Source organism: Vipera berus (genome assembly GCF_964194415.1).
Source record: "Vipera berus genome assembly, chromosome: 3".
NCBI classification, from domain to species: Eukaryota; Metazoa; Chordata; class Lepidosauria; order Squamata; family Viperidae; genus Vipera; species Vipera berus.
In genome coordinates, this window is record NC_138204.1 from 32,350,460 (window position 1) to 32,376,018 (window position 25,559).

Sequence of the window (25,559 nt, forward strand, 5' to 3'; positions counted from 1 at the left end):
TATGGGACATCAGTAGAAAATTATAGTTTTAGAAAACCACTAGTATAATACTTTTATTTAAATTCAATTAATAGTATTTGAAGGGACGCGGTGGCTCAGTGGGTTAGGACGCTGAGCTTGTTGATCAGATGGTCGGCAGTTTGGCAGGTCGAATCCCGAGTGCCGCGTAGCAGAGTGAGCGCCTGTTACTCGTCCCAGCTTCTGCCCACCTAGCAGTTCGAAAGCACGTAAAAATGCAAGTAGAAAAATAGGGACCACTACGGTGGGAAGGTAACAGCGTTCCGTGCGCCTTTGGCGTCTAGTCATGCCGGCCACATGACCACGGAGACGTCCTTGGACAAGCGCTGGCTCTTCGGCTTTGAAACGGAGATGAGCACCGGCCCCTAGAGTCGGAAACGACTAGCACGCATGTGCGGAGGAACCTTTACCTTTAATAGTATTTGAATATCATTGCAATTCTGGTAAACATCAAAAAGAATATAACTCCTAAACATGCTGATGATTCATGTTAAAATAAAGCACAGAAGTAAAATTAAGCACAGAATTAAAATGTGGAATTTAACAATGGCCAGCCATTTTGATACCTTGAAAAGATAAATCTATAAAAGACAGTGCTAGCAATTGCTAGTAATCATAATAGCTCAGTATCATACATTGTTAAAAGAACTGTGCTTTTCAATGTAGCTACCAAAATGCCACTCCTCCCATATTTTATTTATGTATTACTCAAAAACAAGTGGTTAGCCACTGTGTAAACAGAATGCTGAATTGTACAGAGTTTTGGTTTGATCTAGCAAGGGTTCTGTTATATATTTCTAAATTATTAGGCTTGCAACATAGGTATTGCAGTCTTTTTAACTTTTTCATAAAATGCAAGCAAAATTGTGAAGCCAATTATAGCATGCCAACTATACTGATTATATATTTATGCAGATCTTTCAGAAATTGACTTGCTGTATATTACAAGATCAGGTAATGACAGCTTTTCTGTTCATAAGGCAATTTTTGTATCAGATGATTAGACTGGTAGGCACAAGAGAAAGAGAAAGAAAGCCAATATCCCCCATATTTGAGGGAAATGTGTGGGGCTATTCTGCAGACACTTAGTGAGTAAATTCAGCATGGTTTCAAATGTAATATCCAACTTAAAAGTGCAGGATTATTGATTACCTGATGTATTATGACTTTAAGCTGCCTTAAGAGTTTTGCCATAAAATGTAGCATATAAGTGTCTGAAATGGACAAATAAAATTAGCAAAATAGTCCTCTATTTTGATTCGCTAAGTCTTGCATAAATAAAAATTGCTGTCTCAGAGCACCACAAAGAATTATGATACTATACATGTAAGATCAAAACTTTGGTATAAATCATTTTCCTCTAGTCAGGCATATTTCAACAATCTTAGGCTACAAAACTGATGATCCTCAACCAGTTGGCAATATTGTCTGGAGATGAACAACTTTGACCACTGAATGATTTCAGGTTGTAATGCTGGAATAAATCACACTATGGAACAATGATGAATAAATTTTACAATCATTTGAGCATAATGCTATTAAAGACTGCTGAATATAAGATGATTAACAAGTTTGTTTTTAAAATAAATTTTAAAGCCACCTGAGCTGATGGAATAGTACAATAGTACACACTGTACTCCCTCCAAAAATGCATTAATTTTTCTTTCTACTATGGTTTCAGTGAGTAACATGCTGATTTTAATCTATGGTACTAATAAAGAACTAATAACCTGATTTCTGTGGATTTATGTACAACTTAAAATATTGTCATTTTTCATGATTTATTTTCCATACTCAAAATGAATGAAAACTCATGGAAGAAGATAAATTTGAAACACAAACACACCACAAAATGCCATAATTAAAGGTGAAAGGTGTAAATTTAAATCTAGGACAGGCAATGTTATTTAAAGCTTCAATATTTTATCATTCTCAAACAACAAGATGGGAATATTTAAGATCACATTTACCTGAGCTGTTCAACACTAGTAACATTGAACCCAACAGCAAGATTTCTCTACTGGAAATGAAGCATTTTTAATGTTTCCAGGCATTCCCAATAGTAATCTGTTCCAAAAGTAATTCAGCTCTGTAACACTAATACAAATGCTTCTTACATATTTATTTAATAAAGCTGATTATTCCACAAAGCAGGCATCTTTTTACTGTTGGAGTATTATTGAGGAGAAACAATTCCACAGTAATTAACTGTCAAGAGTGAAAAATGCAGGGTCAATGCCTAGTTTATATTTTAGCAAATCAATTCTAAAAATCAGTTCTTTATTGAACTATTTTCTTTCTGATTTCCCAATACTGTCACAGAAACATATACCAGCACAATCCAAAATATTAGATAACCCAATCTATAAACAAATCAAGAAAATAAAAGACTTCTACAAAAATTGTTCTTGGTGAAAGAAAGAATGAAGGATGAAAGGTTTCACAGATGAGGAGTACCAAAAAGCAATAAGCAAAATCCTAAACGGGTTTGCAGAAAATAAGAAACTACCATTTAGAAAAGAGAAGGCGCTGCTTACCTGATATAAACTGGGTCCTACAGAGCAGACTTCCTAACTAAGTTAACCCCCAGATGTGTTGGACTACAAGGCTCATCATCCTCATTGGAGGGTGAAGGGAAGTATAATGCATACCTCCACAAGCCACCAAGTTGGGGATAGGCTGGTGTAAGTGAACGTGGAAACTATTCAGAAGGAAGGGGAGGGAAGAAGTAACAAGAGAACAGAGGACGGCGAAAAGAAGGTCCAGGAGTAAGGAAGGATACGCAGTGTTATTCCAACCACAAAGGTAAAAAAGAAGCAAAGGAAGAGTGGTTGAAAAAAGTGAAATCCATGGCCGGGTAGCAGCGGAACAGGGGAGCGAAAGTGTGCGCACGTTGCCTGGGCAATGTCAGAGGGAGACAAGTCCCCCCCAGCCTGCCGCAGCCACGTCTACCGAGAATTAAGCCCCTTTCTGGGGTTGCAGCTTTCAAAGCCTCCACAGAGCTCGGCGTCGCTCGGGCTTGCGGTCCTAAGGACGTGGGAAACGCTAAGTGAGAGGAAAAGGGAGGAGGAGGAGGATCTTACACTGAGAAGCTCCCGGAATGCCCACCATCGCCGATCCGGCCGAGGCGACGAACACCAGCGCCAGCAAGAAAGCAGCGACGCCCCCCGGCCCCGCGCTAGGCCTTTGTCTAAACCCCACCCCTTCCCGAGACGTCACTTGCTCCTCCCATCTCGGTCTGCCTCGAGGGGGAGCGGTTGGTTTTGCGCTGTTGCAGTTTTTTTTGTGTGGGGAGGGGAATCCAGGTGGGGCTTCCCGGCGCCAAAAGGGGCGACTGACTCGTGTCCCTGAAACCGCATTTTCTACTGAGGAGTTTGCCTGTCCCGAGTTCAGTTGAACTTTCCTCCCCAAGAAGGATTACGAACTTTTAGGCGTTTTAGACGTGGAAATTAATTCCTAACGAAATGTATTGTTGGAGAACACGGCCATGAGGCACTACCTAGGCGACCTTAAGTGATCTTGGAAAGCTAAATGTTTAGTATTTTATTACTTGTTACGCTTTTGATTATTTACTATACTGTTATTTTTTAATTTACATCGCGTAGGTGAGATAGGTGGCTATATAAGTTGAAATAAATACAACAGGTTGGGACTTGGTTAGTACTTGGATGGGAGACCACAAGGAAATATCAGGACTGTTGGCTAGATTGGAAAAGCATGAGGGAATAAAGGGATAGGCAAACTAAAAGGACTGGTCCACAAAGTTCAGCAGCAAGAGCTTGACTCAAAAGAGGACTACCCCTGTTATTTACTTATGTATTATTTCTGCCTCTGTTCCTCTATCAATCTAACATTTCATTGGTTTTTCATTATTATAAGGAAAAATGTAAAAAGAGGTTTATCTTAAAATGTATCACCAAACTGAATGCAGCCGCACGAGTTGTGATGGGGGTTTCCCGATACTCCCATGTAACACCTCTACTCTGCGAGCTGCATTGGCTTCTGGTTGCCTTCCGGGTGTGATTCAAGGTGCTGGTAATGACCTATAAAGCCCTAAATTTATTTATTTATTTATTTATTTAATTAAATTTATTTATTTATTTAATTAAATTTTTATACCGCCCTTCTCCCGAAGGACTCAGGGCGGTGAACAATGGCTTGGGTCCGGGATATCTGAGGGAACACCTGCTGCCAGCATCAAGTTCCCTTTGTCCAGTGCGTTCCCACAGGGAGGGCCTTCTCAGGGTGCCGGCGGCAAAAGATTGCCGGCGGGTAACACCCAGGGGGGGGCCTTCTCAGTGGGTGCGTCTGCCCTCTGGAACCAGCTGCCCGTGGAGGTTAGGACTGCTCCCGACCTCCGTTCATTCCGCCGGGACCTGAAGACCTGGCTCTTCGAGCTCTCTGGCCCAGGCTGAGAATTTTAATTTTGATTTTAATTGGGGGCTTTTACTTTTTCAGGGACTCTTGTAATTTTTTTTAATCGTTTTTAACTTTTGTATTTCTTGTTTTAATTACCCTGTAAACCGCCCTGAGTCCTTCGGCAAAGGGCGGTATACAAATCTAATTAAATAAATAAAAATAAATAAATAAATAAACTTTGTCACAAAGGTTCACAATGTTTATTATCACAAGCTTTTGCAGATAACGGGCCATGAGATGCCTGAACAGAGTCCAGGCAAAGGAATATATAACTTGTGTGAAAAATGTTCCTTCCTTCCCCTAATTCCCAGTAGTAGGGAATTATTGAAATTTAACTCTTTTCTGAAAGTCTTTGAAATGATAATAGAATTCTGCTTTATTATGGCTGTTTACAGTATACAGTACAATATAGTTTTAAAAATATAACAAAGGTACTGATTGGGTATGAAATTGATATTCATATGGATACAAGAAAAATACAAGCTGGTTGGGTGATTTGGGGCCAGTCACTCTCTCCCAGCCTACAACATCAGGCTTAGAGGACAAGCCTGTTGGTCAATTCCTGTTGCAACCAATGGATCAACAATGATCCACAAGAGTTGCACTTGCTGAAAAAATGCTAAGAAAAAAGTGTGGGTACATAAAGTATTATAGAGAAATGCTATCTATTTTTACCAGATGGGTAACTTTGGGCCAGTCACTGTCTCAACCCAACCCACCTCACATGATTGTTGTGAAGAAAATAGGAAGAGGAAGGAGTATTAGATATTTTGCGACCTTGAATTCTTTATAAAAACAATAAAGACAGGATATAAACACACATACATATATATACTTAAATATAAATTTTTACTGTGTTAAAACAATTCATGCTTTGCTAAATGATATGACTGACATCTGCCTCTTTAAATTTAAAAATCCTGAAGCATATTGATATATAAGTTAATCTTGAAGCGTGCTTGTCCCAAAGGTGCTTTTTCAAAAGGCAAATGTACTTTGTTTTAAAAGTAAAGTCCAGTTGCCTTTTGATAAACATTTTTGGAACAACTATGATCTGGATAACAGAGAATCTCCATAGACACTTGAAACATGCTTATTTTCTTATCAGCATTAAAAGAAATACTGTATTCTAATGCACAAAGAATTTGGTTTAGAAACTAGAAAAACTAGCCTGAAATTTGCATGGTATCTTCTGAGCACTTAAAATGGAATTTCAAGGAAACACTGATAGATTGGCAAACTCCTCCTCCCACCTATTCTTTGTAACAAATCCCTTTTCACTTATCCTTAATTATAATGGAAGAAATACTTGGACCAGGGACTCAAGATTGTATGGCTGGGATTTGCTTTCAGAAATAGCTCAAAATTCTTAACACATTCAGTCATATGATAGTTAACTCAAATGGTTTATGTTCTCCAGGATAAAATTAAAGGGTTTAAACAGGAAAGAGTTTGGTGACACCTTAAACAAAAAAAGGATCTGTCTCTAATCTGCTCTTTCTGATCTTCTCACAGTGTATTCATCACCACTAACTGAATCTAGCCACCTTGTTGCTGGTCATTCTCTACTCTTCCACCTTTTCCAGCATTAGAGCCTTCTCTAGAGAGCTAGGCCTTCACATAATGTGTCTGAAGTAAGATAATTTGAATCTGGACATTTGTATCTCAGGTGAGAATTTGTTTTCTTAATTGTCCACTTTATTCTCAAGAATCTCCTCCAATATCAAAGTGGATGAACATCAGCACAGAAAGACTGTTCAAATATAATGTGAAACTTCTATTTAACTTAACTTAGAAGCTAGTTTGAAAAGTTATCAATTGTCAATCTGAGCTTCCCGATCTAAACTAAAGATAAGGATACTGACTTGTCTCAGAGAGATAGCTTTTAGAAACACCTTTAAATTTTCTTTGGTCATTGAAATTACATCTTGAGGTAAATTGGGATGGACCTGAGGATTAGTGAAGTGTTCATTCTGCCTGATTAATTTAAAACATCATGAGTTCCAATATCACCCTCCAGTGTGTACTTAAAATGTAAAATTAGAAACAAAAATTAAAAGGATAAAAGACAAAGACAGTTTAAAAAGGCATGGAGTTTCATGTCTCTCATAAGATCTCCCAAATTTCCTGGGGAGTTTGGATTAGTGGTTAAGACTCCAGGCTATAAACCAGAATATTGTGCACTCTAGTTCCATTTTAGGCACGAAATCTGGCTGGGTGACTTTGGGCCAGTCATTCAGTCTCTCAGGCTTGGGTGACAACCTGGTCAGTCAATTTCTTTTGCAAACAAAAAACTATCTGTGGGGAAAATGCTGGGAAGGGGGAAAAAAGTTCTTGCAAAATTTCAATCATTTAGTATGTATGCTTGTGTGAATATATTTGGCCCATTGACATACTGAAGGCAATCATACCAGTAATGAACAAATTCTGTCCTGAGGGCTAGATCCAGATCTATAGTTTCTCTGTCCAGCAAAATATATCTCCCCTCCCCTCCTTTTTCCACCTTGTGATGCAAAAACATTGTCATACTTCTTGAAGCCTCTAGTAAGAAAGGATTCTTCAAAGTGAGTTCCTCTGCGTTCCCTAAGCAAGGCCACAAAGCCATGTTTTTGCATCTTTCCAGAAGGTCAAGAGAGTAGGGGCCTGGCTCCTTTGGGGGGGGAGGAGGGAAGGTGGTCCAAAGGGTGGGGACAACGGCAGAGAAAGTTCTTTTTCAGAGCCCACCAGTTGGAATTCTTTACCTGATGAGGGCCACAACATTCCTTCCAAGAAGCAAATCAGCACCCAGTTCAGCTCACACAACAATTCTTTGGGCTCTCAGGATCGCTCGCATGGCCACATTCTTTACCAGCTGAAGCTTCCAGATACTTTTCAAGGATACCCCATGTAAAGTGTATTGCAGTAGTCCAGATGGCAGATGACCAGGGCATGAGTAACCAAGCAGAGAGCCTCTCTATTCAAGAAGGGTGTAATTGGTACACAATAGGAAGTTGAGCAAAAGGCACTGCTAGCCACAGCTGCCACCTGCAGTTTGAGCAGGAGCTGTGAGGCCAGTGCAACCCCATCCAAAACCAAAGATAATAAACTCCTGGATGCCACGGGACCCATCCACAGCCACTCCATCTTACAAGGTTCAACTGAAATCTGTTGTGCCTCCAGGCACCATGAAAAAATGTCCAGAGAATCATTAATTTCATCCAGGTTGGAGATATATAACTGAGTATCATGAGCATACTATACTGACGATATCCCATAGTGACGGATGATTGTCAAATAAATCTAAAACAAAGTAGGCAAAGTCTCTGACCTAACTGATGTTTTTGTTTTTAGTATCACTAATATGCTGCCCTGGTCTGCCTAAAATGCATGTTTTCCCAAAGTTGGATTATGAAAACATGACAGAATTAATATGAAATAAAAATGCATATAGATCATTTTGATTTTTAGCCTCCCCCCAAAATTAACACATTTCAAGAAAAGCAGGGGAAAAAGAAGGGCAAACACACACACACATGCACACATAAATAACTATGGTCATGTAAAGTTGAATCCCAAAGACTTGTGTAGGATGATAATATTGCTTACAGAACAGTCAGTCACAGAACAAATTTACCGGTAACTTCTCTTTCAGTGCCCCAGTCAGCAGTTTTTAATTATCCTTCCTCAAATTTTCAGCTTTTCTGTCCTGTATTTTACAAACTTCTCACTTTCTCACTTGCAGAATGGCAGGAACCTATCTCAATGCCTAGTCTAGCAGACTGCGTGCCATCTGCCATTAGCAAAACAACATACAGTAAAATGTTAAATACACAGCAATGCCATGTGACACCTAGAAAAAGGCAATGGCTTAAAGCTATATGTGCTTTGTTACGTAAACAGCATCCTGAAATTAGTATTTGCTTTTTGAAAAGTAAATAGACATTGGGAGCATTCTGCCTAGCAGATGCTAGGAACAACAGCTCTTTCCTGAGGGGAAATTTGCTTGATGACCCTAGAGGAACTGAAGTCCCACTGTGCTCCAGATTGGGATCCATAGACAATTTGTTTCATTAATCAGGTGATAAGTTTGTATATTCTTAACATCTTTGCTTGCTAGCTGATACTTTCAAAGAGGAAACAGGGAGTGTGGTTGAAGAATTAGCCCACTAAACAAGACATAAAATCAGAAAAACGGTGCAGCAAATAGCTCTTTACGAATGTTTAAAATGTGTAATTCAAGGTCAAAATAAATTTGACAAACCAATTCTATAAATGCAGTATGATAGTACAGGAGTGTTACTTTCTTTAATTCTGTAAAAATGTGTTTCAGAAGTAAAGCTGGAGAATGCTAAACCAATAAGATGCTGAGGCTTATTTATTTTTATTTTAATTCCATTTATATCCCGCCCTTCTCCGAAGACTCAGGGCGGCTTACAAGCTTTAGCAGTAGCCTTCATTCTATGTATATGCCTGCTTATTAGAGCTTTCAGCCCCTCCCAAGCAGCTTTTTTACAAAGTCAGCTTATTGCCCCCAACAATCTGGGTCCTCATTTTACCTACCTCGGAAGGATGGATGGCTGAGTCAACCTTGAGCCTGGTGGGACTCGAACCTGCACTAATTGCAGGCAGCTGGTGTTACTTAAGGAGGCATTAGCCCACTGCTCCACCAAGGCTCTTATGAAATTATGTGATCATATTGATTAATAAATAGACCAGTTATACTTTTACTACTATCAGTTTAATACTACTGTCCTATGCATAGTTGAGTTTAGGTATCTTGTTTTAATCTGTATATCCTGTCTATTACAGGTTATTACTATATATAAGTTATGGACTTTTTCACTCATATTCTATATGAATTGGACTATAACTGGGTTTATCTCCCTATCTGATTAATTTATATGTCATGAAATATTTTGAATTTGTAATTATTTCATCCCTTCCTGGTGTACTAGTACTGCTCTTTGTCATGATGTTTCAGAGGAATTGGTCTTCTTTGAAAACAGTCTTTCCAGTTGCTTTTACTACATTACAAAGAATTAAAGAAATTTTTTTAAGTTCAAAGGTATATCTGATTTTTCTCTTCTAAGCATAACATTACAATAAGAATGCTCATTTATTCATAAATTTTAGTAAAATCAATGGGCTTAGTATCAGGTATAGGCCTACAACCAAATATATTCAACCCATAACATGTCCTTTTCCTTTTGAGGTATATTTTGTGTTGTAAAATAATAATCTTGTATTTTCAAATCGTGTGCATGCCATATATAGCTTAAGAATCTTTAGGCCAATATCAGTACATTAATACTGAAATAGTTAATTTGAAATTCTTGGTTTTTACCTTTTAAAAATTATTTATATTTTAGGAATTAGTATATGGCCTGAAATCTTTCAAATCATCAAATCATCTAACTTCAAATCATCTAACATCATTGAGGGCCGCATCAGCATTGTGGTTGCCCTCAGGGGGCCGGGTGGGTGTGGCCTGGATGGGCGTGACCTACTGGGTGGGCGTGGCTAAAGTGCCTATGGCCTACTGGGTGGGCATGGCCAGCTCTACATTGTTCGCATCAAGGGTGCCTATGGGGGCCTGGGCAGGAGTGGGACAGATCTGAGGGTCTCTGGCAGAAGGAGGGTCTCTGGGCCAGGGCCAAGGCAGTGGGGGCCGTTCCCTCACTGTTTCCAGGATGGCTTCGCGGGCCACATGAAACCACTTCGTGGGCCAGATCTGGCCCCCGGGCCTTGTGTTTGACATGTCTGATCTAACTCCTTTCTAAGCAAATTTGTTGTAGTGTTAGTCTAAATAGTTCTGGAAAGCCAGCATCTTTTGCAGATGGATAGTAATGAGTACAGTACAAACAAATGGGAAATGTTAAGCGAAGAAGATTGTTTGATACCGTAACATTTTAAAATCAACTGAAAACAAGATAAAATCAAAATTTGAATTAACAACTGAAAAATTTGGGTAGTTTATTTCATGTGGGGATCAGTAATTTGACTGATTACTTCTACATATATTTCATTCTTTTGCTATTTCTTTAGGAGTGAAAATTGAGACACGTTCTCTCCTTGTCCAGTCAAAGCCTACCAATTTGAGCTTAGAAGTCGTAACATTTACGGAAGAGGACTCCAACATATAATTTGTAATTTTTAACTCATTATTGTATTCTCAAGCTTCTTTTTAAAGAAACAACAGATCAGGAAATTAGAGCAAAAAACCTTGGCAACAGCTGAAGCATCAAAGAACTTATCTGGAGGTAAAGACTGGTTAATAGTAAATCTTGGGAGGTGGGGAATATGCATATGAAACAGAATAAATAGACTTGGCATGAATCCAAAGTCTGATGTCACAAGATGCTTAATCCATCAATACAGGACATGGTGAACTCCTGAGTAACCTTCTCTCCTAGGCTGCCCCCTCCCACTTCTCCCCAGTGACTGCTAGGCTGCCACCTGCTCTTTCAAACCCACCACACAGCTGCTGGTTTAGAATAACAAATTAACATCCACTTGCCAAGATCATTACCTTCTAGGCATGATAAAGTAAACCCATTAACCTAAGAGATGGTACTGTATGTGGGCTCGGAGGCTGAGGAAAATGCAAGCCAACAAAAAGTGGGCAATTTTGGTAGCTGTTTCCTCCCACTATACTGTAACCCAGCATAGCAAAGAAAAGTCGAGTAGGGCCCACAAGGAAAAACACAGTGTGGAATTCAATGCCTCTGTAAGGCAAAAGAGGAAGGTTGCATCATGATTCTGAGGGTGGAGAAGGAAAGGAAGCATTTTTCAGGGCAAAATGTAGGCAGTCCAGCCCAGTCTATTCATGAGGCAAAATTAATCAAGAGAATTTCTGCAGGCAAGCTACCCAAATAAAAAAAGAGCTTACCTGGCCATTTTTCTAACTCTGAGGCCAATTACAAAATGCTAGACCATTTTTTCCTTCCTTCCTCAGCCCTTATGATTTTGTAACTACAAAATGATAGTTTTTTTGCCAGGCTATATTCTTACTTAGTGAATTCCACTGGGCTGAAGTGGGGCAGAGAAATTTTAGCTCTTCAAAACTCATTTGTACGGTTTCCAGAAGGACCCTGGAATCTGTCACCAAAATTAACAGGAAAATGATCCTGCTTTGCTTTATTTTTAAACAATTTATGTTAAGGCATATTAGCCTCCAGGAGGCTTAGAACATCTATTTTTTGTTAAAATCCTTCCCTTGCCCACCTACCCACCCTACAAAACAAATAAAAAATGGACTGAAGATTTCAGCATGTCATTCAACAGTCCTAGGAGACTCATTTAGATGGGTAGCTATGGGAGGAAAGAAAATGATATATCATTACTAATTGCTGCAGATAACCTGGACTAGTAGCCAAAGTCAATAAGAAGGTGCAATTGCCATTCAAAAATTATATAAATCACACTTGAACCTGCACATCTGTTGGACACAAGCACAGGAGACACAAGCAGAAAAATGGTAGGAGAAAGTGGAAACTAATAAAATAAACCCTTTTAAACAACTTGAGAATTTTGCCCGTCTTGCTTTTTTGAGCGGCATCATCTGCCCATGTCTAAATTGTTTTGAATGCTGTGATAATAGATCCTTCATAATCCAGGTATTTGAAAATGTACTCAATAAGACAAAGTATTGGTTGCTATATTTTGGTAGATTCTCTCTAGAATTTTCATTTTAGAAAATCAAATATCCCTCCTTTCCAGTCAAGATTTTAGTTTTCCAGGGAAAATTTTATTCTCTAATTTTCCACTGATAGATTCTCAAGACTGACCCTCCCTTGTATATACACGCAGCTAAGAAATTCTTCAGAACTGCATTGGATTAGAAAAAATTGTCAGATATGCTGCTGTGCACAGTGAGCTTCATGATGATTTTACAATGTTCAACTAACCAAGCTACATTCAGTGAAAACAGTTAACCCAGCTGCTCCATAATTTTTATTTGCCATCCCCAGTTCATTTCATTCAGAAGGGCCATCTGTGTATAGTTCTCTTCAGAAATTACTCTTTGATGCTTTGAGCTAGCATTTGTGCACCTCTTGGTATGCACAAAGATGTGTTTTTTTTTTCATTTAAAATTTTGAAAAATCCTCCAACTTGACTGGAAACATTTCAAAGCAAAATTATATCCCCCAACCACCATTTATATACCTCTGGAGATGCATGCATGCAGATGCTACCAAGAAAAGATGACAGACCGATGCAGGTAAAGACAAAATTCAGTATGCCCGGTCACCCAACATAGTAACGCCTGTTGTGCCAAGAAGATGAGGAAGCCATAGCAGGGAAGAGTCATGTGCAGAGGCAGGGCTGGACTTTAGACAGAAAGGGGGATAAAGAAACAGCACAGAGAGAGAGAAAAAACAAGCTGAGAGCAAGACAGGCAGAATACAGTGGTGGAAGAAGGCAAGGAGGGAATGGTGAATACCACAGGCAAATAGTGTTACAAATCAGTTCATGTCAAGACTATCAGCCTTACCATTGTTTGGCATGTTTTGAGAGTATATTGCCAGAGAACATAATCAATAGAACAGTAACCGTGCAGAATATTGGCAGGGTAAAGAAAACGTCTTCATTATTGATCTTTTCACAGATTAGCGTTGGATAAGAATCCAAGAAATCCCAGGGTTTTCAGAACACTGTTAAATCACTAAATTCAATAAAAAATCCTAATTGGTACAGACTGAGTTCTAGCTTTTCTCTCCAGAAACAGGAAGCAGAAAGAACTTCAGCCATAATGGACACAGGGACTGGGTGGCGAGGTAGATGCCAGACAAGGCAACAATTCCACGAATCTGTGTTCTCTCCTGGTTCCTGGCAGTTGTCAGAATACATGTTCCAGGTTCTCCCCTCCAGAGGGAGGGGCAGGAGGAGCTGCAGATGGTGGACTCGGGGTCAGGGTGCTGGTGATTATTATGCCAACCCCATAGCAGCAGGCCTTCTGTCAATTTGTAGTATTTCTGCTTCTGGCAGTGGATGATACAGTGCAGGTTCTTTCCTCATATGGGAGTAGGCAGAAGGAGTTGCAGATGGCTGGCTGATGGTAGAGATGCCAACCTACACAAGCAGACATCCTGTCAATCTGTAGAGATTCTTTGGATCTGGACCAGTACAATTGGGGTCATAGTTTCAGCCACCCTGCCCTTTTAGTTAGCATTTAAAGTGACAAATGCATGGAGGCTAGATAGTATTATCATGTGCTTTCTTGCCTCATATATAGACAGGATGCTGCCTATCCTGGGAACAGAAAATGAGGAAATATTAAAAAATAAAATACAAGTATGAAGCAACCCATTCTGTGTTTTATCTTCATTGTTTATTCACTCTTCCTTTGCTTGCTTGGTATTGGGGAAAGACAGTTGCTTTGGAGTACCGCAAATAGGAATTACATTTGTACTTCCATGCACTTTGAGATGAAATAAACAGGAGCTGAACACATTATTTTGATCAAGAGGATTCCAAATAACATGAAACAATTCTGAGAAAAAGAAGTTATCTTTAATTATACCTATTACTATTTCTGCACTTGGCTACTTCATCTCAGTGCCATTTTTATTCCTTAACTTATGTACACAGCTCTCAAGAAGACCCTCTTTCATCCAATCCTCACTACCAAATAAGACAAGACAGCTGGCTAGTATATGTGCTGGGGTGTGACATCAATATACAAATAGTATTTCAAGGAGTCACAGGTGAGAGCTGTATGTTGGAATGACTCCAGATTCAATTTTATTACATGGGCAGAGGGCAGCCCTATAGACAAATATCCTGCTAGCCATTAGGAAAGCATATGTAAAACATGTAAGAACCATGATGACATATTCTCTCTCTGAAAACCTTTAGAGAATTGAATTCCATAACTTGTGTATGTATTTGAAAGAAAAAAGAATTGTATTTTTTCCTCATTTGGGAGTTATCATGGTTTAGATCTCCATCTGCACTGTACTGGTGGCAAGGAGAAAATAATATTAGGATAGCTCAACATACAGTAATTAGCATAGGCTAATCAGGGCTTCATGTACCTTAGCCCTCCATTTCTTGGGAAGAAAACTGATAATGTGAAATGACATAGAAAAATAAATATAGAACACGTGTTTCCCTAATGTATCCCAATCCTGATCTAATATGGATCAAAATAGACAGAGATGATGCTTAGTTTTTTCCTTAAAAATTAGCTTTATTATGAAAACATGCAAATAGAAACAGAACTATGTCAAGCAGACTTGTCCCTGACATTGCAAACCTGATGTACAACTCCCCATGATGTCTGCATATCAAGTTGCATCTGTGGAGGCTTCCATATGAGTAGGCAACTATGTTACTGAAGTTCCTGTTTTCACAGAAATGCATACACAAAACTCCCCTGGCTCATGTGAATATCTAGAAAATAGTTATACCATCTGTACAATGCTGGAAATAGGGATACTTAATACAGTTCCATCTCTGTCCATGTGCTTAGGTAAATATTTGGAATGGTGCTTGAATAGAATTACTTCAAAACAGTCTTGAAATGTAAATATGTTTGTCATTTAAATTCTAAAACATTTTTCCTGAATCCAACCAGGTTTTTCTCTGAAATGAATAGCTATCTTCTCTAGCCTATTGGAAGGATTCTGGGGAATAATATGGCCAATATTGCCCCTGCTGCAGTATTGGTCTGTATACATTACTTGGTACAATATTGAATACATTATGTCCAGTGTTAATCAATGAAATTCAAGGTGATTGAAGACCTTCTAGCCTACCAGTCCTGAGCCCATGTTATTTCTTTTATACGATAGAACTTCTGTAATGTTTGGCATGTTTAAAAATGGGAAAGTGTAAGAGTAAAAAGAAGTAGTTTTCATCCTGGATACCTGAATATACCCCCCCACAAAAAATACCGGCCCTGATTTCATTGCTGATGCAACTGTTTCCCAAACTACTTCATTCAGGTTGGAGTCATGCAAACTAGACAAATGGCTACTTTAGATACCATCTGGCTTCTGACAAGCTGACAGCAGATTCCATTGGCTCTCATGCTGATGACACCCTCTGCATGACAGTCTGAATTAGAGCAGTTTGGAAAACATACAAACCACAACCAAACAAAATTGAAGAATGCACCACTCTGTAGCTGTACAGGAAAGCAGGGCAATAAAATCTCAAATTACAGAACACTCAGGTTCATTCATTGCAAATTAAAAAGTAGGCTTTGAGACTGACGATCTCCTATGACAAGCTGTTCAGTGGTGCTAATGCTGCAAATCTTGCTTGAAGCAGAAAAGCAACAAAGCTCCGTTCACTAGCTGGAAAGCACCTTTGGGAGAAGAACCAAACAAAGTGTCAGACTTTGGAGAGAAACTGCCACATAGAATAGACAATACATAAAGACCACAATGCCTAGGTTTACACCTTAAATCAAAATGACATGTATAGGATGTTTTTCCTCATGTTGCAGGACACTCAAAGGTTGAGGTCAGCAAAGATGTGGAGGATGGGAAAGTAATGGAAGGGAAAGTTGACATAAACAATAAACAGATAAAAGACAAATCTATTGGTAGCTTCTTATAAATGGAAATTGAGCCAGCTGACAAAAAAGAGCAACTAAGAACAAACTTTTCAAATCATTCAAAAAACTCTGCCTTAATGAATTTACTATAAATGAGGATTAGAAATTCCTCTTGTAGTTTCCAAGATTCTGTATAGCTCCCAAGAGTATAATTAAAGAAAACTTACTGAAGACTGTGTAGTTCTTACTTCCTTGATTTCACCCAGCTGTGTGGGATCTAGCAGCAATCTCCAGGAATTTGAAGGACATACAACCCCTAATTATCATGCACATGTAGGAGTTAGTTCTTTGTAGGATACAGCATGTTCTGTTGATGGATACTCTCTCAATTTCAGTTCAATTTTCTAGAGTTCTAAATTATGCATAGACTTTTCATGGACATAAGAGGTAGAAAACATTTGGGAGAGATTACACAGGGGAACTTCTGAAATGTTGAGAACCTATGATGAATGCACTACCCAGGGTAATGGAAGATTTGCCTGTTTACAAGATAACTACTATAATGAATTTTACAATTTGACAGGTCACAAAGCTTGTATTTACCAGAAATTAAACTATCCCTCATCTTCTTTACATGCCAAAGGAACATCTAACTTATGTGAGCCAAACACATTCTTATAACTGATGCTACAATTTGTCCTTTGCAGGATCCCAGATTATTAATTCTTTTTAAATTACAATAAGCTTTCTAAGACAAGAGAACAAGAGAACAACCGTGGGCACCAAAGGAGGAATCTAGGGGCAAAAGAGGGACTAGAAGCACGAAACTGTCTACCTTGAAGGAGGGTGTTTGCTTCATAAAGTTTCTATAAATGGAGCATAATAGTAGAGAAAAGAAAAAGTAGCATACTCTGTCTCCTGCGCCCATTCCATCTATGAAACAGTTTAGAAAGGGTAGGAAAGAGCTAAACCTGAGGAGTTAATTCAAATCTCTGTGGTTTCATCCTTGGGGTGGAGCTATTAAATGGCACCATTTTCTTTCAAATCTCTTAATTTTTTACTTCATTTACCTGATCCTGTAATAAGAGTCTTAAAATTCTGTTCAGTAATAAGCTTTGAAGTTGGCTGGCATAAAAAATCAAATAAATCAATAAATAAACTTTGTAAATCAATATATAAGTTACCCTTGGAGGGGGCAGCATCCACATTTTAAAAGTAAAGTATATAAATTGTGGATCTGTAATACTGACTTCTTGGAGCCTGGTCCTTTAAAGCATTTAGACTGGAGCATTATGGATAAAAAAACCTTTTTGAAAGAAATCTGAAATAAAATGTTTATAACTTCAATACTTATTGTTAGAACATTTTGCTAAGACTACCAGATTTGAGCTGCAAAAATACTGAGGAACACCAGATGGTAGCAAAGAGAAGTAGACAATTCTTAACTCTTTGCTGCTACAGTAGTAATCTACTAGCAGTCTAGAGTTCCACAGTAAGGATCTGGTAATATTTCATTTGCACATGAAATACTGTGTGGAACAAAGATAATAATAGTACTAATAAAATCATTTGTTTTTCCAAAAAGGAAGCTGGTAAATTTAGGTACAAGACCCAGAGTTCTGCTTTTGATTCTGGCCATAGATGATCTCATTAAGTGTGAAAGATGCAGTTATGTCCAGTGGGATCCTAATTTTGTAGCTGACCAATCTGTCTCCCAATTGCCATATTCCTTGCACTTTGAAAACTTGGCACGTAGAAACTCCTCAGGCTCTCAGCAGAAGCTTATGGCTCAGAAAAGCATCTGGCATTTGCTTGCTATTCTAAGAAGCAGTTAAACTTCCTTCCTTCAGCAAGAAGCCAGTGAATATCTGGATATAATAAGAGTTCTGCTTTTCTTTTTCCTCTCCTTGAATTCTTGCTCAGTTTGGTTACATTCCTAATCCTATACAACTCACAGATACTGAGGGGATAATTAGGCTTATGTTTAAGATGAGATCCTATTTATATTAGCTTTGGGAATGGCTGCATATTATTTTATACAGAATAACTTTTAATGGCTGGTGTATGATACATTCTATTAAATTTACAGAAAAGTTCTGGCAGTTATAGCACACTTCCCACAGTAAGAAATATAGTCACAGGGCTAAATGAAAATGTAAATATATTTTTAAAAATTCAGCGTCAAAAAACTCAGAAATTATTTCCTGACAAACAGTGTAGCTTATTGTCTATTCGTTTCTATAAACTATTCCATACCAACCATCTGATACCCATTATTACCATTGCAAACAACTACTAGCTCCCCAGCTGGTCAGCTCTCTTTTAACATTGCAATAACCATTCAAGGCTGCCATATGGTCCAAGAGTTTCCTACTCAGTTGTCAGTCATTTTTATATGTTTCTGAATCCACTTCCTTCTGGAGGTTTTGTAGTATGTCATTTATAGACTGCCTCCCCCACCCTAAGTTGAAAATTTGATTTGATGGTTGATCTATAATTGTACAACAACCTTCTTCAAAATAGCATTCAAGTAACAATGAGATTTTAAACAAGATTACTGAGGCCACAATAAAAGACATTAAACTTGCAGTTCTATATACACAATTTCCAGGGAGTAAATTTTACTGACTGTAAAGAGGCTAATATTCAAATAAACATACACAAGATGTCCCTGAATGATATTAATACTATACTTTTAAATCACAACTGTCTAGAATTATGTGAAATACTGCATCAGATAATTAACTCTCACATTTATTACATTTATATCCCATCTTATTGTTTATTCTATGAAGAATCTGATCATTTTGTGCATGACTGCTTCTGAAAGTGCAATACTTATAGTGAAAGAAAGGTATCTAAAATTCTCTAAGATTGGTCTTTTTGAAAATAATGCAGTCTCCGCTTCTGAGGCACCAGGTACCATGTCTCCCAAAAATTTATTTTATCAGATACATTCAATGTGATGCTCCATCATTTAGTCATTCCTGTTATATTATAGGCTCAAGTAGGCTTTGAAATAGACCTGCACTCTGTAGCAGACTCACTGAATCTTCCACAGGTCTGACATACAGTATGCACTCTCCACTTAGCCTCTCGGTATCCTTGGCCAGTGTTTATGCTCATTCCAAGATTTGAGCAAATGGATTTTTTGTGTCTTGCTATCAGTATCAGGAATTTCTGCAATTTATTTAGCTTCTCTAGCGACACTTTCAGACTCATAATCTGCATATTCATATAACCAGGAGGGTTTAGCTTCTGATTATTTGGCCTGTATAATTCCCAGCCCTGTGGCCTTATGTTCTCCCAACACCTCACATTAGGATGCCCTTTCTACCAAAAATGAAGACTTTGTTTATATGTTTGGAAACAGAGATGTTTTATGATTCTATTCTCAATATTGTTCCTAGAGTACAGATTCCTACAAAAACCACTACCCAATATTAAACCCTTCATGAAGGATAAAACTTACAGAAAGTCTTTACTGTATCTGCCCATCCTCCTCCCCTATAAATGCAGCCATCGTATTTGTCAAGAAAGGTTACTCCAAATTAGTGCTCTATGATTATCAGCATCTGAACTCTGTAACTATTAGAAACCACTATCCTCTTCTTATAATTTCTGGACTCTTCAAATGTCTTCATACTCATGTCATGGTTCCGATAAATGAAACCTTTCAAAAGAACTTGAAGGCATTGTTTTCCTTAAAGAATCTTTTATTCGGGAAACAAAGTATCGGCACTACATAGTTGAACTGAAAAACTAAATTCCCCTCCCCTGGATACAAAGTAACAAAGTACAATTCCCACCCCCAATAAACAGTCATAAATCACATTCCCCAATTAGCTTGAAGTACGGGCTTTCTCCCCAGCTCTCCAGCCCAACAAAACATTATCAGCTCTGGACTCAGTTTGTCCTTGAATTCCCACGGCAGAGTTGTTATTATTATGACTAACTGAACTCTCATTGTCATCCGCCCTCCCAGCACCAACTAATTCTAAAAGCATAGAGAAAATGGCTGCATTTTCATCTGTTGTCAAAGCAAGAACATCCGATGTTAGCAGCGTTGACAACTCACATACAGTATGTTATCAGGTTACCCTCAAATTGACATGAAAGAAGAACATGGATGTTTAATTACCAATGATTTTTATTATGATAAGGCCATTCTGCACATAGGTGGAGAGGATGGAGAGAAATGGCTCACAATGTCTGGCTTCCTGCATCCTTAAGAAAAGAAATCTTGCAGTTCTGCCATGACAGCTGGACATTTTGCAGTATATCAAATATGTTGTTATTTCTGGTGGCTTTGCATCAGGCCAGGCCAGAGATATCAAGGCTCCTGTCAACAAGCTGGATTGTTCATTCAAACCACTTCCTACATAGGGTCATCAAAAACACAATTGCCTTGACTTTTGTTACTGATCTATCAGATGTCTATGCCATTTTTCATAATGAATCTTTTCCTTAGACGGTTCATTACATTTCCTGTCATGGCCTCATTCTATTCCTAAGACAACCTGCCTGCCTATTCAACAAGTTTCTGCATGCAAAGGTCACCCAGTTATCTCATTTCTGATAGAAGCCCAAAATTCAGCATATATTTTTAAATGCCCTGTTTCAATAATCGGATGAGAAGCTCCTCCTGCATTGTCCACCTCTCTCAACGTCTTAATGGAATAAATGCTAAACAGTATGCCCCTGTTCTGTGTAGTTAGAATAAGGCAAAGAAGTCCTCTGTCCTGCATCCAACAAAACACTTATAACTTGTGCCTCCATTTCAGTTCACTAGGTCCAGTTGGACAGAATACCAAATAAAGTATATGTCCTGGAATGGGGACAGGTGCACGTGGACAGTCCATAGTTGCCATCGTGAAATACTGAGCCATTCCTAACTGGGCAGCCTTGGCACAGACACTGAAATCACAGAGAACAAAAAGTCTAATCCATCAGGGAACAGCCTGGCTAGGCCAAAAAAAGAAAGTGTTGTGCGATTGGATTGATGAAACATGAACAGTATCTTTGCACTGTTCTGGCCAACCAAAATAGTAGCAAAACACTAAAAATTGGCAGACTACCAGACAGAATGTCTCGTCAGTGTGATGGAATTCCTATAGGCTATGACCACATAGCCTGCCCATCTTCCCTACTAAATCAGTGAGTAGCCTAGAAAACAGAATAGGGGAAATAAGCTCATCTCTCAGCCAGGCTTCTATAATACTTGTCAAATAAAAACTTTCATCTAGGATTAAACAGCTAGATATTTTGCAGTTAAGTGGCCTGGGTATTAAAAACCAAGATTTTTAGATTGGAGACCCACTTTTGCTATCACCTGGATCTCCTTGGTGAGACTGTAGCTGGAATGAAGGAAAGCCAGACAGCATATTCTATCCTGTCCTTCTTTATCTGTAATAGACTTCCAATCATTCCTATCATTTCTCCTTTCAGATAGTACAATATTTGCTCCCAGGCCATGGTGTGTTCTCCTCTCCAGATCATGCAGGTTATCTAGACCAAGGGTCCCCAACCACCGGTCTGTGGACTGGTACCGGGCCCTGGCATGCCAGTAACTGGTCTGCACAAACAAGCAAAGCCCCATGCATGGGATGCAGGCAGCACACAAAACCATGCACTCTCCGGTCCACAGAAAAACCTCTCGACAGAACCAGTCCCTGATGCCCAAAAGGTTGGGGATCTGTGATCTAGACCCAAGATGGTAAATTTTAGACTACAGGTCAGATGCAGTCCATAAAATGTCAGTTCACCTAAACAGCTTCCCCCAGTGTAGTAGTTGCTTTCCATTACTATCATCATAACTTTGACCAGAATCAAGTCATTCTTGCCTAGTCTCACTTTCCCCATATTTTAGAGGTGATTCTTCCTTGAAAGGTATCACTTTGGATATTGGCACTAAACTTCTCTCTGTTCTCAGTGTGACTTCTGTGTTGCAAGGTGTTGTAAGTAGGAAGGGCACTGGTGTCAACGCTGAAAGAATTCTTGCCTTGAAGTTCTTTTGATGGGTTTCATCTATTGGAACCATGACATTAACCCCAAACTCCTTTCTACCTTGACCACCTTGGGGACCTGAGCTCCAGTCACCTTCCCTACATTGAGGGATAGGCTGACAAAGACTCGGGGAAGATGTCAGCATGGAGAAAGAAGAGGCAACTGTAACCAGCACCCCAGCTGAATGAATGTATCTGCATGTTGTGTGCTAGTTAACACAGTTCAAAAAGCTTACAGAGAGAGGGGGGGAGGGAGGGAGGGAGGGAGAGATGCCTTTAAAAGTATCTTTGTCCTTACTACAACAGACACCTTTAGAAATCACTTTTCAGAAAGGGAATATCAAGGTAATGATTTCTATGCACTTGAATAGTTTTTGAGAGTTTCAGTAGTATCAAAGAAAATAGTTAAAAAGTTAAAGATTGTGTTGTATTTAATCATACTGAGACACATAGAATCCTTCTAACCTTTTATAATCAACCCTGGTTTACTATTAGATTTTTATCCACCTTTTTATTTTTACACATATGTGTGTGTGTGTGTGTGTGTATCAACTCAAGACCTAATATTCCTGCATCAAAAACCTAATATTCCTGCCTCCTATTTTCCTCAGAAGAACAAACCTATGAGGTAGATTGGGCTGAGAGAGTGTTTCTGGCACAAAGTCACCCAGCTGGCTTTAATGGGTGGCTTTTCTAGAGACTTTTCTAATTGAAAATGCCAAAAGATGAATCTGGTGGTTTCTGTCTGTAAGAACTTGCTTTACTTCTGAGTCATGGACTGCTTCCAAAACAGTGAATCCCTTATGAAGGTGAAAGTATTGGATTGGATTTAATAGTTGATGCACTTCTGCCTGCAGCATTTTGTCACTGAAGCATTGCACTGATAATTGTATTTCATCTGGCAACAATACTTGGCCTTAAAAGCTCAGATATGGTCTCATTTAAGATACAAGAAGGTAATGCATTCCTGATATAGTGTTATTACTAAAAGGCCAAAGATATGGACTTGCTTTCTGATATAATCATATAGAGATGGTCTTCAGTTCAGCGCATGTCATTTAAATACTGGAAAGAGAGTTGAAAGAAGTAAAATGTATCCTGTTTACTCTGTTTTTGTGATGCTCCATGTGGGAGGCAATTGCCAGCACATCTTTTTTGTCTTTTCCTTGAGATGTACAGCTGGGATATGGTGAAATGCAGTACCAGTGAAGTCAGAAGAGCCTTTAAAAGTCCACTCTTCTATCCTTACATCTAATTCCAATGCCCAACTTGATGAGCGAATGCTGTAAAATCACACAACACAGCTCTCAACCAATGCCCAACATATTTTAACAACAAGGTCTGCTGTTATGAGGCCTTTGAAGAGGGTGTGGAAATTCAGAGAGGAGAAAACATAGTTGCTATGCTAGTGACTGGGACCAGCCAGAGTAAAAACAATTCAATGACTTAAATTGTTCTGCTGGGCAGCCCTCGTTTAAGTCCTTTTAAAGCCATACCTTTCTCTATAAGGAAATATCTGCTAACTTATCCTGTCCTACTGTTGGCATATTTTACTTATATGCATACAATAAGTCTAAATTAAGAATTGGTGAAAGATTGTCTATTTCATTAAAGGAAAAGACTGGCTCCTGCCATTATAGATAAATGAGCACATCACATAGCAAAACCTACATAAAGGAAGATATATATCTTATGCATAGGAAGACATATGTATAGGAAAGATAAAATACCCATATATAGAGACATTGTGGTTAACTATAGATAAGGAAACATCTGTTTTGACAGAATATAAAAGAAGGAAGGACTACACAGGAGAAAGATGTTCATGCTAATAGAACAGAACTTTGTAATAAGCCAACACATATACAGATGATTGACTAAATCTTTAAACTAAAACCTTATAAAAAAGAAGACAGAGGACAGTCTATTGTGGATAATACCTAATATTACTTGGCAACCTTGAGTTGAATAAATATATTTTCTTTGACCTCCAATGAATGGCATATTTTATTGGATTCCCAGCTTGGGCACAAAGATGAGGAAAATAAGGTATTTGATCCTTCTCACATTATTTGAAGGCAGAAGATCATCTGTTTTGAGGAATCCAATATTTGTAGAATTATAAAGAATTACGAAGTATGGTTAGTCCTTGAGTTACAACTATAATGGAGCCTAACCAATATAGCTTTTAACTTGTGACAGTCTGCAAAACCATTGCAAAATGCAGTCACAATGCAGCCTGGTTTCTGAGTGCCCAAAGTACACTCATGTGGCCATAGAGGGAGAGCCACCTTAACTTTGAATCCAAGTTATAAGTGTTGTTTCCCCCCCCCCCCCCGCCCCTGGAAGTCTGTTGTAATTTCAAACAGTCACTAAGTGACTGGTCATAAGTTGAAGACTGTCTATAATGCAAGTGATCTTCTAGTCAAGGAGTAAGAAGTTTAATAATAATAATAATACACATTTAAATTGTCCTTCTAAATGGATCAAACTGTAAGCCTTAAAACATACAGTATGATAAGTCAAACGTTTCAGGTAAAGGCCTAAGAGAGAAAAAGTATGCCTGAATGAATGGCAATAGCAAAATGGAGAACTTTTAGATTCCTTGCTCACTCTTTGGTTATTAGCTCTTTAATTGGTTACAATTTGAAATTTATACTGAGACAGGCAATGCAGTCAGGCCATTTATTCATCTGATTCACTTTTTTAATTTAGCTCCCAAGCCAAGGTCTTTCCACTGCTTGTCACTGTATCTGCAGGAGATGACCAGGCTGAGCCCAAGAGAAGAATCAAACGTATCATTAGTCATGAGTCCTTGCATGCCCACCAGAGATCTAAGTCAGCTTGAATTCTTAACTCCCACTAATTTCCCTTGACCGTGAGTAGTTCAAATTCTTGTAGAGACCTTAAACTTGCATTAAATCTTTATACTCATTTGAACTGCCTAAATCTCCTGATTTCCCCAGCACTTGACACTATCATATTTTTGTCTAGAATGCTAGCAGTTAACTAGCATGGTTTTCTGTAGCAAAGCCCCCCCCCCCGTAATCTACCCCAAATTTGCCTTTGCACATCTATGAGTTTGTTCTTCCCTATGTTTTTCCACACAACAAACTATGAACACATTTGGGCTGAAGAATACAACTTACTCAATGTCACTGAGTGTTTCTCGCTAAGGTTATTTCTCATCATCTTTATGGTGTTCACATTTGACCTTTACAAGGTTTAATACCCCTGGAATCTGTCCAGTTCCAGTTTATATAATTTTTATTAAATATTTTAGAAAGGCAAATAAACATTAATGCAAATTAATATAAAATAATAAAAAGAAAATAAATGAAAAAAGCTAAAAATGCAAGAAAGAAAAAAAGATACAAAGAAGTAGCATTCCTTCCCCTATTCACAAGAAAAAATGAGAATCACAGGATCTGACCAAAGCCTAACTGTATTTTTTGTAGATAGCACTCCCAATCAACAAAGATGGAGCCAGTTATATCAAAGCAAAATGTTGCATCTGAAGCTATATTCTAGTTTTTAATTTCCAAGTTTGGAATTATTTGAGGATTTAAGAAAAGAAAACATGGATGTGTTGTTTGAAACAATATCAAAAACAGTAAGAGAGGAAACAAAAC

The 25,559-nt window shown here is 38.5% G+C and overlaps 1 protein-coding gene across 3 annotated transcripts in view; it reads right to left on the reverse strand.

Annotated features, from left to right (window-relative positions):
* Positions 1-3,187, reverse strand: part of CBFA2T2 (CBFA2/RUNX1 partner transcriptional co-repressor 2) — an 84,828-nt gene extending 81,641 nt beyond the window's left edge. For 2 of the 3 annotated variants that reach the window (XM_081324305.1, XM_081324304.1), the window contains exon 1: positions 3,102-3,187. In XM_081324305.1, the coding sequence (XP_081180431.1) occupies positions 3,102-3,129 (28 nt within the window). In that variant the 5' untranslated portion in view covers positions 3,130-3,187. The remainder of the gene's footprint in view (positions 1-3,101) is intronic. The other variant, XM_081324307.1, reaches the window with a different exon arrangement.
* Between the last annotated feature and the right edge of the window lie 22,372 nt (positions 3,188-25,559).